Genomic DNA, 15,881 nt, shown 5'->3' on the forward strand with positions numbered 1-15,881 from the left:
TTATGGAGAGGATAATGATTGGTGAGTAGATATTCACATCTTCAGACGGATTGTCTAAGGAAGAGCATTGGGCATCAACCAAGAAGTGACAGGAGACACTTTCAGCAAAGGGGAAGTAAGGTGACTTGTTAGGCCAAATGGGAGATGGCCCTACCCAGCCACCACTGCAACCACTGGACAATCTGGGTGCAGCTGACTGGCTTGACCATCTTCTTCTGCTGTTGCTGCTGTCCAGATAGCTCTGCCCAGCTGCTGAGGCTGCTGCTGTGCCAGAGGACCCATGTGAGAGCAAACCATCACTGCCACTGGGGAGAGTTACTCATCCCCACCTGAAATTTCAGGAGCAACCTGGGAACCAGTCTCTCCCTCCACAGGAGTATCCCTGATCACCTGCATGGGCTGTGACACAACAGGAAAATGGAGAGACGCGAGAATAAGAGTGTTACAGGCTCATGATGCGATCTCCTTTTTCCTGCCTGATCAGTTGTCCGTCCAGGCATGGCTCAAGTACACCACTCAAGAGCCTGGGAACTGCGGATGTGTGACCTAGTTCACAACCACTGGCACCTAAATACCCTGCTGGGTCTACAAGCAGCATCAAGTTGGATATCTACTGGATTTTTCAAATGAATCCATTTAATGAAGATATGATTTACCTAGGTATTGGCAGCAATAGGGGAATAAATGAAATAATAGATCATCCAGAATAGAAAGTGAGAAGCCACGATAACCCTTACACCTGAAACAACCAAGAAGAAAAATAACTGGAGCCCAATGTCAACAGATAACATGGAATATATGTTTGGGAACTACTGACTCTTGGAGGAATCTGTAGAGATAAAGTAACCTAAGGAAGGAAATTGCAAAAATAATTCACTAACCTTTTGCTCAGCCTTCAGTTGTATTGGTCTCTATTTTTCGTTGGTTAAATGCAAAATGAAGACGGCTAGGAAGGAATGATAAGAGGTAATGCAGGAGGCTGTGTGCTCATGCGTCTGGCTCCTTCCATGGCACAGGGCAAGATATAGACAAGGAAGAAAATGAATGTGACCTAGGTTGTTGTGGGGGACAGACGGGAAAAAAAAAAAAAAAAACAGACCTTAACTTCTTTGAAAAGTTTTATTTCTCCACAGCAATCTAGTGAAAGATAGGGATAGGACATTCACTCAGTATAAGATTGAACATATATAGACAAATAAGCAGAGTTAGTTGCTACTAAATTTGTCAGGCCCACTCCTGATAGATTTTATCAGGCACAATTTGCTAATAAATGTGTGTTTAAAAAAATCAGCCAAGTGACTGAAACTCTAAGGTGTGCTTTTCTTTTTTCTTTTCCTTCGTAGAATATTTAAAGATTAAAAGTTGCTGTTTACATTAACATGCCCTTCTATACTAATTTATTTAAGAATTAATTTCACCTGTTACTTTGAGCGTTGTCTTGCAGTTACTAATAAGCTCAAAAGATAATTAGCATAAGGGGGAAATTAGCATAAGGAGGAAATCTAAATGTTATCCTTGCCCCTGTCTTTCACTAATAATGTTTCTTTGTCCAGTTTCCTTACCTTTTGGAGTCATTGACATAAGAGAGAAAAAGGGACTAGTGTATTCCTGAAGTCTTGACTTCAATTACAGCCTAGTTTTCTAGTTGTATTGTTTCAAGGAATTATTATTTCTTTTGCCTTTGTACATTAAGTATAAAGTCTCCTCTATAAAGTTTGGATTGCAATAACACTAAGCATCTGCTAATCTTCTAAGTCTCGGCTAAAACATATTTTCCTCCATGAAGCCTTCCTTCTATTTCTACAATTGCCATATAGATTCAGGTGATTCCACTTCTTCTGCAAATTATTGTATTACTCTTATAGTATTTATCAGTTATTTTATTTACTCTTTGTGTCTTTCAAATGAAGTATAGAATTTTTTTTCTATATCTATGGAATATGATATGGGTATTTGATGGGAGTTGCCCTGAATCTATAAATAACTTTGGGTTTCATGAACATTCTGACATTTTTTATTTTATACGTCCATGAGCATGAGAGGTTTTTCCATTTGTTTGGGTCATCTGTGATTTCTTTTCTCCATGTTTCACCGTTTTCTTTGTAGAGCTGTTTCACCTCCTTGGTTGAGTATATTCCTACATATTTTGCTTTTTGTTTGCCTATTGTGAATGGTAGTGAAATGAGACTTTAATTTGACTCTCACCTTTACTGTTATTGGTGTATAGGAATACATTTGTGTACCTTGATTTTGTAACCTGAGATTTTGGTGGATTTATTTCTCACTTCCAGGAGTCTTTTGATGGAATCTTTGCTGTTTTCTAGATACAAGATCATATCATCAAAAAAGATCAATAGTTTGCCCTCCTCCTTCCTGATATGGACACTCTATATTTCTTTCTTATCTGATTGCTCTGGCTACAACTTCTAATGATGTGTTGAAGTGGTGGCAGTAGATACCCTTTCCTTACTTTGGTTTTTCAGGAGAATGCTTTCACCTTTTCTCCTTTCAGCATGCATTTGGCTGTGCATATGTTGTATTTGGTTTTTGTAATTCAGATATGTTTCCTTCTATGATTTTTAGTTTTATCCCCAATAACTATATTTGCATATGTGATTCCTTTATGTACTATACACAAATGTTCTTTTTATTTATTTATTTTTTATTAAATCATAACTGTGCACATTGATACATTGATGCATTTATGGGGTTCAGTGTACTGATTTGATACACATATGAAATCCTTGCATTGAAATGATTAACACATCCATCACCACACTTATTTTTTTGTTGTGGCAAGACAATTATACTTTTTTCTTAATAGTTTGGAAATGTACCATTGCATTATGCACATTAGATGAGGTTTCCCCACATACCCTCCTTTATCCCACCTCCTCTCTCCCCTCCTTTCTCTCTCCTCTTCCCTTCTACTTTCTAGACCATAGTTATGTTTTACCATGGCTATGAATGTGTAAGTGATTATATATTGATGTCTTAGTAGTATTGAGTACATTGAATACTCTTTTCCCCCATTCTTGGGATACTTTACTAAGAAGAATATGTTTCAGCTCCATACTGGTAAACATAAAAGATGTGAAGTTTCCATCTTTTTTATGTCTGCATAGTATTCTATGGTGTACATATACCACAGTTTGTTAATCCATTCATGGGTCGATGGGCACTTGGGCTGCTTCCATGTCTTGGCAATTATGATTTGAGATGCAATAAACATTCTGATGGAAGTTGTCTTTGTTGTTAAATGCTTTTTGATCATCTAGGAAAATATCTAGTAGAGGAATTGCAGGATCAAATAGTAGGTCTACTTTTAGTTCCTTAAGTAGTCTCCAAACTTCTTTCCAAAAAGGTTGTATTAGCTTGCATTCCCATCAGCAGTGTAGAAGTGTTTCTTTCTCTCCACATCCACACCAACATCTATAGTTTTGGGATTTTGTTATATGGGCTAATCTTACTGGAGTTAGATGATATCTCAAAGTGGTTTTATTGGCATTTCTCTGATGATTAAAGATGAGCATTTTTCATGTGTTTGTGGGCCATACACCTGTCTTCTTCTGAGAAATTTCTGTTTGAGTCTCTTGCCCAATTAGAAATGAGGTTATTGTTCTTTTCTTTTTGATTAGTTTGAGTTCTCTATGGATTATGCTTCTGATGAAGGTCTGATAACTAGAATCCACAGAGAGCACAAATATTCTTTAAAATAATTTTCTCAAAACAAAAGCTACCTCGTTATCCAAAAGAAACAACAAAAATCCTAAACTGCCTTCAAATTTATTTACTTTTTTTGTTCCACTCTTAGTCACTGACATTAAAATATATATATATATATATATATATTAATGGTCTTGCAATTTAGTCTTAGTTATCAGCCCTTATTTTCAAAGAAAATATCAATTGTCTAAAGCAGCAGTTCTCATGTGGGTCATGACCCCTTTAAAACAATGAAAATACATTGCAGCATTTGGAAGGTTGAGAATCACTGGTTTAAAGGATTTTTACAGTATTTTTGTTAATAAATTCACTGTATTCTTTAGCAATTTTTTGTAATTTATATCAATATACTAACAGAGAAAGGTGAAAGTGTGTGTATTCCAGTTACAGTAGCTATTTTATGTATTTTTTATAATAAGCAGAGAAAGCTATCTGATATTTTAAAATAGTAATTCACACCACAAATATTTACTCTCTCTGTGCCAGGCATTCTGTTCAATTTGGGGGTATATGTTCCACTGCTTTTCTTTTTATTGCTAGCTTTTTTTAAGCAACACATTTTTATGTACTTTAAACACAAAACCAACCCAAAGCCAAAGAAAGTAACATAACAAAATAAAATCTGTACCTGATCAAGGCCATCTACTCAAAGAATATACTTCATTCCATAGTTATTGAACTCCTAAAATATTCTACATGCCAGAGATGTATTTAAACCACACTTATAATATGTTAGGATAAACCTAATACCCTATGTTCTGAGGATTAAAATAGGGCTTTCTGGTAGTAGTGATATTTAAGCTGCTTTCTGAAGGACTAAGTTAGTCATGAGAATGTCGATATGTTGTGGAATTTCCAGGTAAAGAAAAATACATGTGGGAAAATCATAGAGAAAAGAGTTGCGACATATCACAGAAACTAGAATTACTTACCATGGCTAAAGCAGAGATCAAATTGAAAGGTAGTAAAAACTGAAGAAAACACAGCCTCAAATCATATGGGGAATTATACACCTACCACACCATGTGGATTTGCCATCAAGAAACCAATGAAGGCTGAGGACATGATTGGTAATGGGCAGGATTCATGATGTACTAGGTTTAAATGGCACATAATCGAGAGTCATAGAGTAAAAACAGATGAGTATTTGTAAGCTTTATAAATAAGCTTTTGTGCTGTTCAATTGCAGTCTTATATTTCAGAAGCAACTATTTACTGGAGCAAGAAACTAAGTTATTTCTACCTGATTCCAAAACTTAGCACAGGAATTTAGAAATGTGCTTCACCACAGAATCTCTAGCACTGGGAAAGTAGACAGTGTTTAATTTTGAATTATTCACCACAGGAGGGGGAAAGTATGTTGGCCAACTCTCAGCAATGATGATAAGAAACTGAAAGATAGTAACGTTCTTGTTAAGTAGGGCTTTATCCCTGAGTGGTTAGGGAGGTCCTATTGCAATGGATTCCTTAGTGTTTGCACAGTTATGAATTGAAGCTAATGAGTGAAGAAAGGAAAAAGTTGTGGTTTTTTTTTGTTTTTTTTTTGTTTTTTTTTTGTTTTTTTTAGGTGAAGATATAAAAAATGGTGGGCAACAGCAACAAAATAGCACACTACCTAAATTTTATTTGATAATTATTTAAAACTTTGTCATGACATAATTTCTATTTCCAAAAATTGTAAAGTCTCTTTTGTTAAATTAAGAAGACCAGATGCATGTTGTAACAAAGGCTAAATAATAAAGGGTAGCTAAAAAATTGCAGGTGGTCTGATGTGGAAACTCATTTTTAAATCCCATCCTGAATAAAAAAAGTTCTATTGAAGTCTGAGATCATGAAACGATTTATGAAGAAATGTCCAAGAGAAAATCAAGTCAAACAAACATAACTATTTATCTGACAGATCAATGCCCTTGAAGAAAAAGTGATTTGTTCTCAGATATAATAAAGGAAGACTGAAAGGATGATAACATTTAAGAAAAAGATCTAGGAGAGAACCGGATCTCAAAATTTTGAGCCTAGTTTCTGGCTCTCTGTTATTATAGGACTATTCTTTTCATTCACTTTCAATTTTCTTTTCTTTTTTTTTTTTTTTTTCAGAAAATGCTCAAGTCTGTATTATATTTGAGACTGGTTAGTGTAGATACAAGGTCAGGCACTTAAGTTTCTAGCTTGTCCTAGAAAAAGTGCTATTTACCTCATTGATGAATGTCATGCTCTTCACCTCCAAAGTACTCCGCTTGGGAAGTTATGCACCAAAGTTCGCGCCTAGTCCAAAGCAGTTCTTCTTGATAAGTTTGTGAACTTAATTGTCCAATAAGTTGTGGGTAGTTGTCCTAATCTTCTTAGTATAGTATAGTATAGTAGATTAGGTAAAAGAAAGTCCTTCTTGGATTAATGCTTTCAAATGCTATGCTCTGTTTTATTTTATTTCTAAGGTCTCATCTCACAAACTTCTAAAACTGTATTCTATTTCTTCTACTATTTGCATTAATATGAGGTTCATTACAATGTGAGTGAGTTGAAGACAAAGTGTATTAAGTTATTTTTTGATAACTTTTTCTAGATTATGAAATTCTTGATGAGGTATAAAAGTTTAAGCCTTAAACATTTTATTTAATTTATGGAAAAATACTGTAAGGATCTGAATAGAGGTTTGACCCTAGCTAAACCTTTTAAAATTTGATATGGAGTTATTTTGAAGGTCTGTCTCTAATATCTTGAATATTAAACCTTATTTATATAGTCTGGGTACCAGAACAGAAATATCAGGTTCTCTTTGGGGTAATTTTGATCTATTCAGCAGCCTGAAAGTTCTGACTCAATTCTTAGGTAGCTGAAATTAAATAATGTGCTCATTCTAGATTTTAAAATGCCTCCTGCCATGTATATTGAGACTTCTTTGTTCAATGTGTTAATGTGTGCAAGAATTCTGCTGTTCTTGATGAAATATATGCTGAGAAATGACCATATTCTGGGGTTTAAATCTGCAACCTTGTAAAAGGCAAACATATGCTACAGCTAAATTTGTATTAATTTTAAATATCTTAAAAAGAAATTGCAAAGTCTGATGAAAATAACCATATTGTGTAGATAAGTATTGTAAATAGAGAACATAAATCATAGCAATGAATTTAAGACTGTACGTTTCTCTGAGGGATCTTTTGGATTATCCATGTGGGTGAAAACACCTTATGGAAATACTATCAATTATATGTTCTCCTCCATGACAGTAATAGAGTGATTTTTTTTCCTAAGTTTATATTATCCTGGAAAGGTCTCCATTAAAAAAAAGGTTGCACAGAAGTGGTACTAACATCTCATTCTGAATTTCCTAAGAAAGGTCTTAGGTGGCTGCATATGATTAAATTATGTTTCCTAATGAAGTCCAGTTAAGGTGGGATGCATTATTCTTTTTTCTCATATATTTCCATATTTATTAAAAAATTTATTTGTTAATATTTTGCTTAGAATTTTTGCAAATATATTTAAAAGGGTCTAATTTTTATTTCTTTTTTTTTGAGACAGAGCCTCAAGCTGTTGCCCTGGGTAGAGTGCTGTGGCATCACAGCTCACAGCAACCTCCAACTCCTGGGCTCAGGCAAGTCTCCCGCCTCTGCCTCCCAAGTAGCTGGGACTACAGGCGCCTGCCACAATGCCCAGCTATTTTTTTGGTTGTAGCCATCATTGTTGTTTGGCAGGCCAGGGCTGGATTCGAACCAGACAGCTCAGGTGTATGTGGCTGCGCCTTAGCCACTTGAGCCATAGGTGCTGAGCCTAATTTTTATTTCTTGTTAACATTCTTGTCAGTTTTTTTTTTTATTGAAGTCATATTTGATTCATTATATTGCTTGAGAGCATATTCTCTTTTTCTACTTTGTGGCAGCATCTGAAAAATTCATTTTTTTTCTTAGTTTTGCACACTTCTTATTATCATGTCTAGTTTCACTTATATTTATTTATTTGGGGATTTAGAGGGAATGTTTAGTCTGTTTCTTGATATAAATCAACATACTTTTGAAAATTCTTGGCCAATATTTTTTCAAATGGCTTTTGCCCCATCATCTCTCTTTCCTGCTCTTAAGATTACAAATTATATGAAATACATGAATATTATAGTTTGTACCGTGTTTCATTTGTTTCTGAAACCATTGTTTTATCTCAATTTTTAGTCTGATTATTCTCTATTAATTTATTGTCAGACCCCTATGTTTTTCTTCAACTGCATCCAATCTTGTTATCAAGATCTTAAGTTAAATTATTATTTTTTAATTTATATATTATTTTTTATATAACTTGAAATCTATGTTAAAAACATATTAATAAAATTGATTTTCATGTCTATTAAGTACTAATTCTGAACCACATATTAAAAGATAATTGTGGTACCTGAAGATTATTTTTATTGCCTAATTTTCTCTTTGGGTCCTTTTTCCCTTTCCCAGACATTATATACAGGATGTCATAGAATCTGGATAAAATATATTTTTTTAATGAGAATTTCTTTTATTGTTTGCTGGGACTTCAATTACAAGATCACCTTAATGCAAGTAGAGAGTTTCGGTCTGTGTATTATCTTGTTTATATCCAATGCTCCATACTCCTAGGATATAGTCACTCAGGGAGGCCCACTGGTATCCTGTCCATTTTCTAGAACCTCTTATACTTGCTGTTCCTGAAATTCAGATGTCTGACTTTTAAATTCTGTATAATTTTGCTGTTTCCTCTGAGTTATTTCGTGTTGTGGATTGCTACTCCTAATCCAGTGAAGTCCTCGAGGGGGGCAGTTTTATGGAATAACAGTCATAACTGAACTTTTCTACTTTATGGCTCTGGCTTCCCCTCTCATGTTACCTTTAGAGCCTTTAATTCCAGTATCTATTTTCTCCCCCAAACCGAATGAGTGGAACTACCAGAAGTTCTGTTTAATTCTCACATAAAGTTGAGCTTCTCAGGCCCTCACTTTATGGGGGAATGAAAGAAAAAACAGAGAAGAATGTTGAGTTGACTTTAATGACTTTATCTTTGTTCTAGCATGTTGTTCATTTAACTCTTAATTACCTTAGTAGATATTACTGAATTTAAAGTTATTTTGATATTATATGTAACTTTTTTTCTGGTATTCTTGGTGATAGATTTAGTTAGCTAAAAATTATTACATTGAAATTAGATATAGACTTCTCCCTATTGTTATTTATCATAAAATAAGTAATTTTATTATTTTTAAGTATCTAATTCATATTTAATTTCAAATTCTTTAATAACTTACCATTACAAAATTCATTGGGTCTGCTGGGCTATCTCATGTTATCTCTAATTATATCAATAGTCTTCTTTTTTGATGGAATATGACATTTTTTAGTCTTTCTGTGAAACTATATGATGTTAATAGATACAGTAGTCAAATGTAAGTACAAAGGACTTTTCAAAATCATAGTTTTGTGTGTACATATATGATTAAAATTTTCACAAGTACTGATTCAATACATTCATTGCAGTATTTTTGTTTAATTACTGAATACAGAACGTGAAACTCAGCAGTTTAATTTCACATTTAACTGTTAATATTTTTTTGCCAGCCATGCTTCATAGTTTTTCATAATTAAAGCTACCTATGTCTATAAAGCAACTTTCAGTATAACATCCCAATAATAACTACTTAGAATAATATAATTTATTAATATACCTAGTTTAAAATTAATTAGCTATGAAATGTTAATTTCATTCATTTGAGATTGAGGATAATAAATAATTTGTCTCTGTGACTTTTTCAGGTTTACTAACTTAATTTCCTAAAAAATACAAAGAACCTGTCTAAACATCTTTAGAATAATCAAAGACAATTTTTCATTTATTAAATGTTCTTATAGGAAATCTAACTCAAAATGGCTTTTTCAAAGTTGCTTTATTGAACTTGAATTAAAAATCCTAAAAATGAGGACAGATACATTGATTTTCCCTAAAAATTCTAAAAAAAAAGTGTATTATTCTGGATAACTGGCTTTTGATAAAACATTTTCCCCCCATGGTTTATAGGCTGTCAGCAACCAGCAATTCCATGACACCTCAAAGTGACTTGGACTCCAGTAGCTCTGAGGAATTCTATCAAGCCATTCACCATGCTGAGCAAACCTTCAGAAAGATGGAAAGTTACTTGAAGCAACAGCAGCTCTGTGATGTTATCCTGATTGTTGGGAACCGAAAGATACCTGCACATAGGTACAGTAGTCTGTATTTATTGGAAATATCCATTCATATGGTTAACATAGGTATGGTAATCTGTAGTTATTGGAAATATTCCTTCATGTGGTTAACATAGGTATGGTAGTCTGTAGTTATTGGAAATATTCATTCATATGGTTAACATAGGAACAGTAGTCTGTATTTATTGGAAATATCTATTCATAAGGTTAACATAGGTACGGTAGTCTGTATTTTTTGGAAATATCCATTAATATGGTTAACATAGGTATGGTAGTCTGTAGTTATTGGAAATATTCCTTCATATGGTTAACATAGGTACGGTAGTCTATATTTATTGGAAATATTCATTCATATGGTTAAAAGTGATAGACTGGTGTGCAGATGGAAGAGCATTTTATGGTTGTGGAAATAAGGATCTATATTTTAAGAGACTTTTGTTTTCACTCATTATTTTTCTTTTTTGAAAAGAGTTAAAATGTCATTTTGGTCAGTGAATTTTCTTTTTAAGATATAAAACAATAACGAATGGTGCCAATGTGAACTTCTTGTAAGTAGGGTGACTACTATGGGGGAAAATATTCATTTTGTACGACTTATAATCATGCTATGTGGAAATCAGTCATAACTTAAGAAATGTGCCTAAAATATGAAAATAAATATGCTATTCTGTTAAAAATTAAATGTATTAATGAAATCAGATTATTTTGCATATATAGTATTTGTTTCTCTGAGGGAATTGTAGGTACTTCATACTGACACCAGCTTTAAATGCTTTGCATTTATAAGCTCACTTTGTTTGGAATAAAAAGGAAATTCTTATTTTCTTCATTTTTTACTAAACTAATTCACTCAATATTTGATGGAATTACAATTCAAACCCAGGCAATCTAGATACAGAAGTCAGGCCTTTAACAAATTCAATAGACTGACTTTCATAATTAGATAGAAAAGTTGCTTTAAATTTTAACAGTTTTAGAAAAGGTACAAAATGTGCATTTTGGCACTACAAAATTAGTTAATAATCTTAGATTATTAGTTAATACAGACATGGAATGAGGACTATGTGAACATAAAATGATGAGCTCAGCAACATTTTGAAGAATGATGTCATCATTCAGGTTCTCTAGTCAGGATCTGAACCTGGAATCAGCTGAGCATGATCTATTTAAAGACTATCCTCAGAATCAAGAGAAGCAAAGTAGGGCAGAAGAAGAAATAAATCAAGGATAGAGCCTTAGTTCATCTATATCGCCCAAGAAGCTCTGGAACAAGACTTTTTACAAATTTAGTCACACCCCGAAGAAAGGGCAGCAGGTTATAACCTGATTCTATCTTTATTGTCATTGGATCCACCTGTAGGTTGAGAGTTGTGGCATTTGGAGGATGGAGTGAGGGAATCAGGAACCCGTGAACTCCCAGGAAGTAAGGCAGCTCGTATTGGGCCAAATGAAGTTCTTCAAAATAGAAACATCTTGTTGCTATTAGGAGTGAACTTCACTGCCTGTGGGCATATGGGTATGCTTATAAAGAGAAAAACAATGCATTCTAGTACAAATGGAAAGATGGCTTTTATGTTATATTTGATATAGGTAATGAAGTAGAAAGGAGACATATGATAATTGCATCATTTCTACTCTAGAAGTTCAATATATTGGCAGGGCACCAATTAATAACAGGGAAGAGTAGTTGAAAGAAAATCTCATCGGGAAAACATGGAATTTCATGTAGACATAGTGACATTCTATTGGGGCATCTGATGAGCAGTTCCAGGGGCACTTGAGATCTAAGGTTACATTCGAAATCACCCTACTGTTAATGATGAGGCAATGCTTCAGAATTATGCTGAACCAGCAAGTGTTAAGGCAATATTTAGAGGCCTGAACAGAACCTATGGCAATGAGAGGATTAAGAAGAAGGAGCAGGAAGAGAAGTCAATGAATCAGAGGTGAGCTGAGATAAGAAGGTTTGCAATGCTTTAGCGAAAACATGGATTTAGAAAAGGAATGGGAGGTTAACAGTGTCAAACACCACAATAAATAGAAATGGAACTTAGAAAGGTTTAATAGATTTGGAAGGAAATAGATTTGTAGGGACCTCAATAAGAGATTTCCCAGAGTGGTTGCATGCACACACTTATATATACAATTTTTGCACCTGCTTATCTCGCATTAATAGAAGCTAAGGATGCACACATAAAGATATTAATTTCTGTTATGCATTAAATCTGTCTTCTAAAATCTAATTCAAATTTTATGTGTCATTAACTCTAGATGCAAAATAAATGTTTTATGCTTCTCTGGCTGAGTCAGCATTATTTAGTATGTTACAGTTGATAGAGAAGATTTCATGTAATTATTGAAAATTGAATAATATAGGTCACATGATATTTTGCTCTATGGTAATTTGGTCCTGCTGTCAGTACAGACATTTATGTGTAAGATCAAACTGGTTAACTTTATGTCAACATATGTCTTAAACCAAAACATATATATCCCTAGTTCTTTATAGTTTATGTTTGTATCTGGAAATGTTGTATTTAGTGCTTCTGACAAAACAAATCATTTGACATTGATGTATCCAATTAGTATGTAATGAATACTTGAAAATATCTGTGTCGTAATCGTTTTGCCAAACTTTGAGAATACAAAGAGTTGGTATGCTAGTTACTAACTGCCCAAATTAAACAAATAAAACATTTTACATATTTCTAACATGCTAATATCTTCAGAATTAATATTAAGAAAACATTCAAAATTATGAATTTTACATGCATAAGGCACTTTTGAAATGCATACATTATACATAGTTAACAAATATTTTCAGTTAAAATAAAACATATTTTTGTTGAATTACAAAATTTCACCATGCCCTTCCACTTATATGATACAGACAATAAAATAAATATCAGATAAAACGTCACAAGAAATAAGTAAAAATAATACCCTTTTGGTTAGAAAATTAGAAAAACTTCTAGACAACAAGGTTCAATATGTACTGGAACAGAACACGTAAGGAAAAACGTGGTTTTCTTTCTTTTTCCTTACAGAGTTCTTAGAGGGAAAAAAGTGCCTTCAAAGTTTACTATTCTTTCGCATATAGATGGAAACATCACATATGGTTCTTCTGGCATCTCTCCTCAGCTCTGGGCACTGTCTCACTTTCTGGAACAAAAGGTTTTCCAGGCTTATTTTAGGTGTACCTTCCAGCATTGCAGTCTGTTCTTTTTCCCAGTTGCCTGTAGTATACATACATGCACACACACACACATACACAAGTGCAAATCATAAATATTTCTGTTTTTAATGTTACTAACAAAGATATATTAATAATTTATATATTAAAGATATATTAATATCTCCAATTTCAATATGGCAATCCAGTGTCATAGTTTTTCTCAAATCTTTTCCCATTTCATATATGGGCAGACTTTAGAGTTATGGCAGGTTCTGTTCCAGACCACCTGAATGAATATTACACGTTAGCTAGTTACAGATTGTTTTGTTTTGCCTGTACTTATAAAAGTTTTATTTATACTATCCTATAGTCTGTTAAACTACAGTACCATCATGCAATTATGCATGCATGCATGTGTGCATACAAGAATTAAAAAATGCTTTATTTCTAAAAAATGCTGATGATCATGGGTGGTGCCTGTTGCTCAAAGTAGTAGGGTGCTGGCCCCATATACTGGAGGTGGTAGATTCAAACCCAGCCTCGACCAAAAACTGCACACACACACACACACACACACACACACACACAAATGCTGAACACTCAGAGAGCTGTAATCTTTGTGTAGTGTTGCTTCAGTGTTGATGAGTGCTGACTTATCAGGGTAGTAGTTATTGAAAAAAGGCACTAATGAAGTTTACTACATCAGCTGATGCTCATTCAAGATTCAAAGACTTTTCTGTATCGCTCAATGCTATTTGATAGCATTTCACTTGCAGTAGAACTTCTTTCAAAATTTAAGCAAATTCTCTCTTCATCCCTGCCGCCTTTCTATCTACAAAGTTATGCAATATTCTAAATCCTTCTTGTTGTTTCAACAATATTTCAAACATTTTCATTAGAAGGAGAGTCCACCTAAGAAACCACTTTCTTTGCTCTTTATAAGAAGCAACTCCTCATCCATTCGTATGATCATGAGATTCCAGCCTTTTTACCTTTTTAGACTCCACTTCTAATTCTCTTGCTATGTCCACCACATTTCCAGTTACTTACCCAACTGAAGGCTTGAACCCCTCAAAGTCATACATAAAAATTGGAATCAACTCTTCCTCCAAATTCCTCTTAATGTTGATATTTTGACCTCCTTCCATAAATTGTAATTATTCTTAATGACATTAAGAATTGCAAATCTTTTCCAGAAGGTTTTCAGTTTACTTCATCCAGATCCATCAAAACAATCGCCATCTATGTCAGTTATAGACTTAGAAATGTATTTCTAGCTGGGCACATTGAGTATAATATGCCTGTAATCCTAGAATTCTGGGAGGCCGAGGAGGAAGGATCTCCTGAGCTCAAGAGTTTGAGACCAGACTAAGCAAAAGTGAGATCCCATCTCTACTAAAAATAGAAAACTAACAGAGCATTGCTGTGGGCACCTGTAGTCTCCACTATTCAGAAGGCTAAGGCAAGTGGATCACTTGAGCCCAAGAGTTTGAGGTTGCTGTGAGCTATGATGCGATAGCACTCTATGCAGTGAACAGAGTGAAACTCTGCTTCAAAGAAAAAAAAAAAAGTATTTCTTTTGGGCTGTAGGACAGAGGGGTTGGTAGGCTTGAAAACAAATTAAATAATAGTAACGTCCCTGTACAGGATGGACATAAATTTAGTGTGAAATTTCTATGTTAAGCAATTTTAAATTGCACACAAACTTTATATCCACCCTGTGTATTTCCAGCACAGATCTTAGTTGATGGCTCCATTGTCAGTGAATAGGAATAACTTGCAAGGCGTCCTTTTCTTTTTTTCTTTTTCTTTCTTTCTTTTTTTTTTTTTTTTTTTTTGAGCAGTAGGGCTTAAGGTAGTAAACCAGGCTGTAACCAAACATGTATCATCCAGGCTTTGTTGTCCTGTGTATCAAACACAGGGAGAGTAGATTTTGCATAATCACTAAGTGCTCTAGGATTTTCAGAGTTGTAATGAAGAATACTGAAAGAGATTTGAGAAAATTCAAGTCAGCAGAAATTACCTAAAGTAGAACACAGAGTAAAATAAACATTCTTGATTTTCAAACAATATATATAACCTGAGTCCTAGAAAGTGTCAGAGAATTGGCACTTATAAAGTGAGGAATTTTTTGAGATAATTTTCAAAGTTTGATGTAAAAAGATCCATCTATTTCTCCAAGAAGCTCAGAAAATTGTAAGTTGAGTATATTAAGTAAATAAGTAAATGCCTACCTGGGTATATTATACTCAACAATTAAAATCTTGAGATAGAAAAAATTAAAAATGATTGAGATAAAGGAAATATTACATTAGGAAAGGAATTGTAGAAATGAAAGTTAACTTTCTATCAAAAATAAATGTCTACATGATAATAAAATTGTATTTTTCAAGTCCCCAAAGGAAAAAAATAACTTCCCTCTAATACGTGAAAACAACTTGTATAAGACATTTTATATGCATTGAAGTAAATATATTTTCAGAGAAGTGAAAGCGGGGTGGGTATTTTCCCCTCAGACCTGTAAAAGGATTAATAAGGAAATGTCTTCCAGTAATGATACCAGGTGAAAGCCCACCTCTTCAGAAATGAATGAAGAGTCCAAAAAAAGAAACAGGGATAAACATAAAAAACCCTTGTGTTGCATATATGTTCTTCTTTTAGACTCCTGATTGAGCAGAAGGGGATAAGTGGAGTTACTCTGTTGTAAGTTTCTGACAGTGTCCAAGAGGTAGTATTATTTTATTTGATGATAAACTTACTGGCTAAAGTCATCTCTACAC

General features: G+C 33.7%; 1 protein-coding gene across 2 annotated transcripts in view; it reads left to right on the forward strand.

Annotated features, from left to right (window-relative positions):
- Positions 1-15,881, forward strand: part of KLHL1 (kelch like family member 1) — a 300,186-nt gene that overhangs the window by 81,119 nt on the left and 203,186 nt on the right. The window contains exon 2 of one of the 2 annotated variants that reach the window (XM_003789731.1): positions 9,760-9,942. The exons of the other annotated variant lie outside the window; for it this stretch is intronic. Coding sequence (XP_003789779.1) covers positions 9,760-9,942 — 183 coding nt within the window. The remainder of the gene's footprint in view (positions 1-9,759; positions 9,943-15,881) is intronic. 2 annotated transcript variants of the gene reach the window in all.

Source organism: Otolemur garnettii, unplaced genomic scaffold (assembly GCF_000181295.1).
Source record: "Otolemur garnettii isolate 467f Iridium unplaced genomic scaffold, OtoGar3 scaffold00036, whole genome shotgun sequence".
NCBI lineage: Eukaryota > Metazoa > Chordata > Mammalia > Primates > Galagidae > Otolemur > Otolemur garnettii.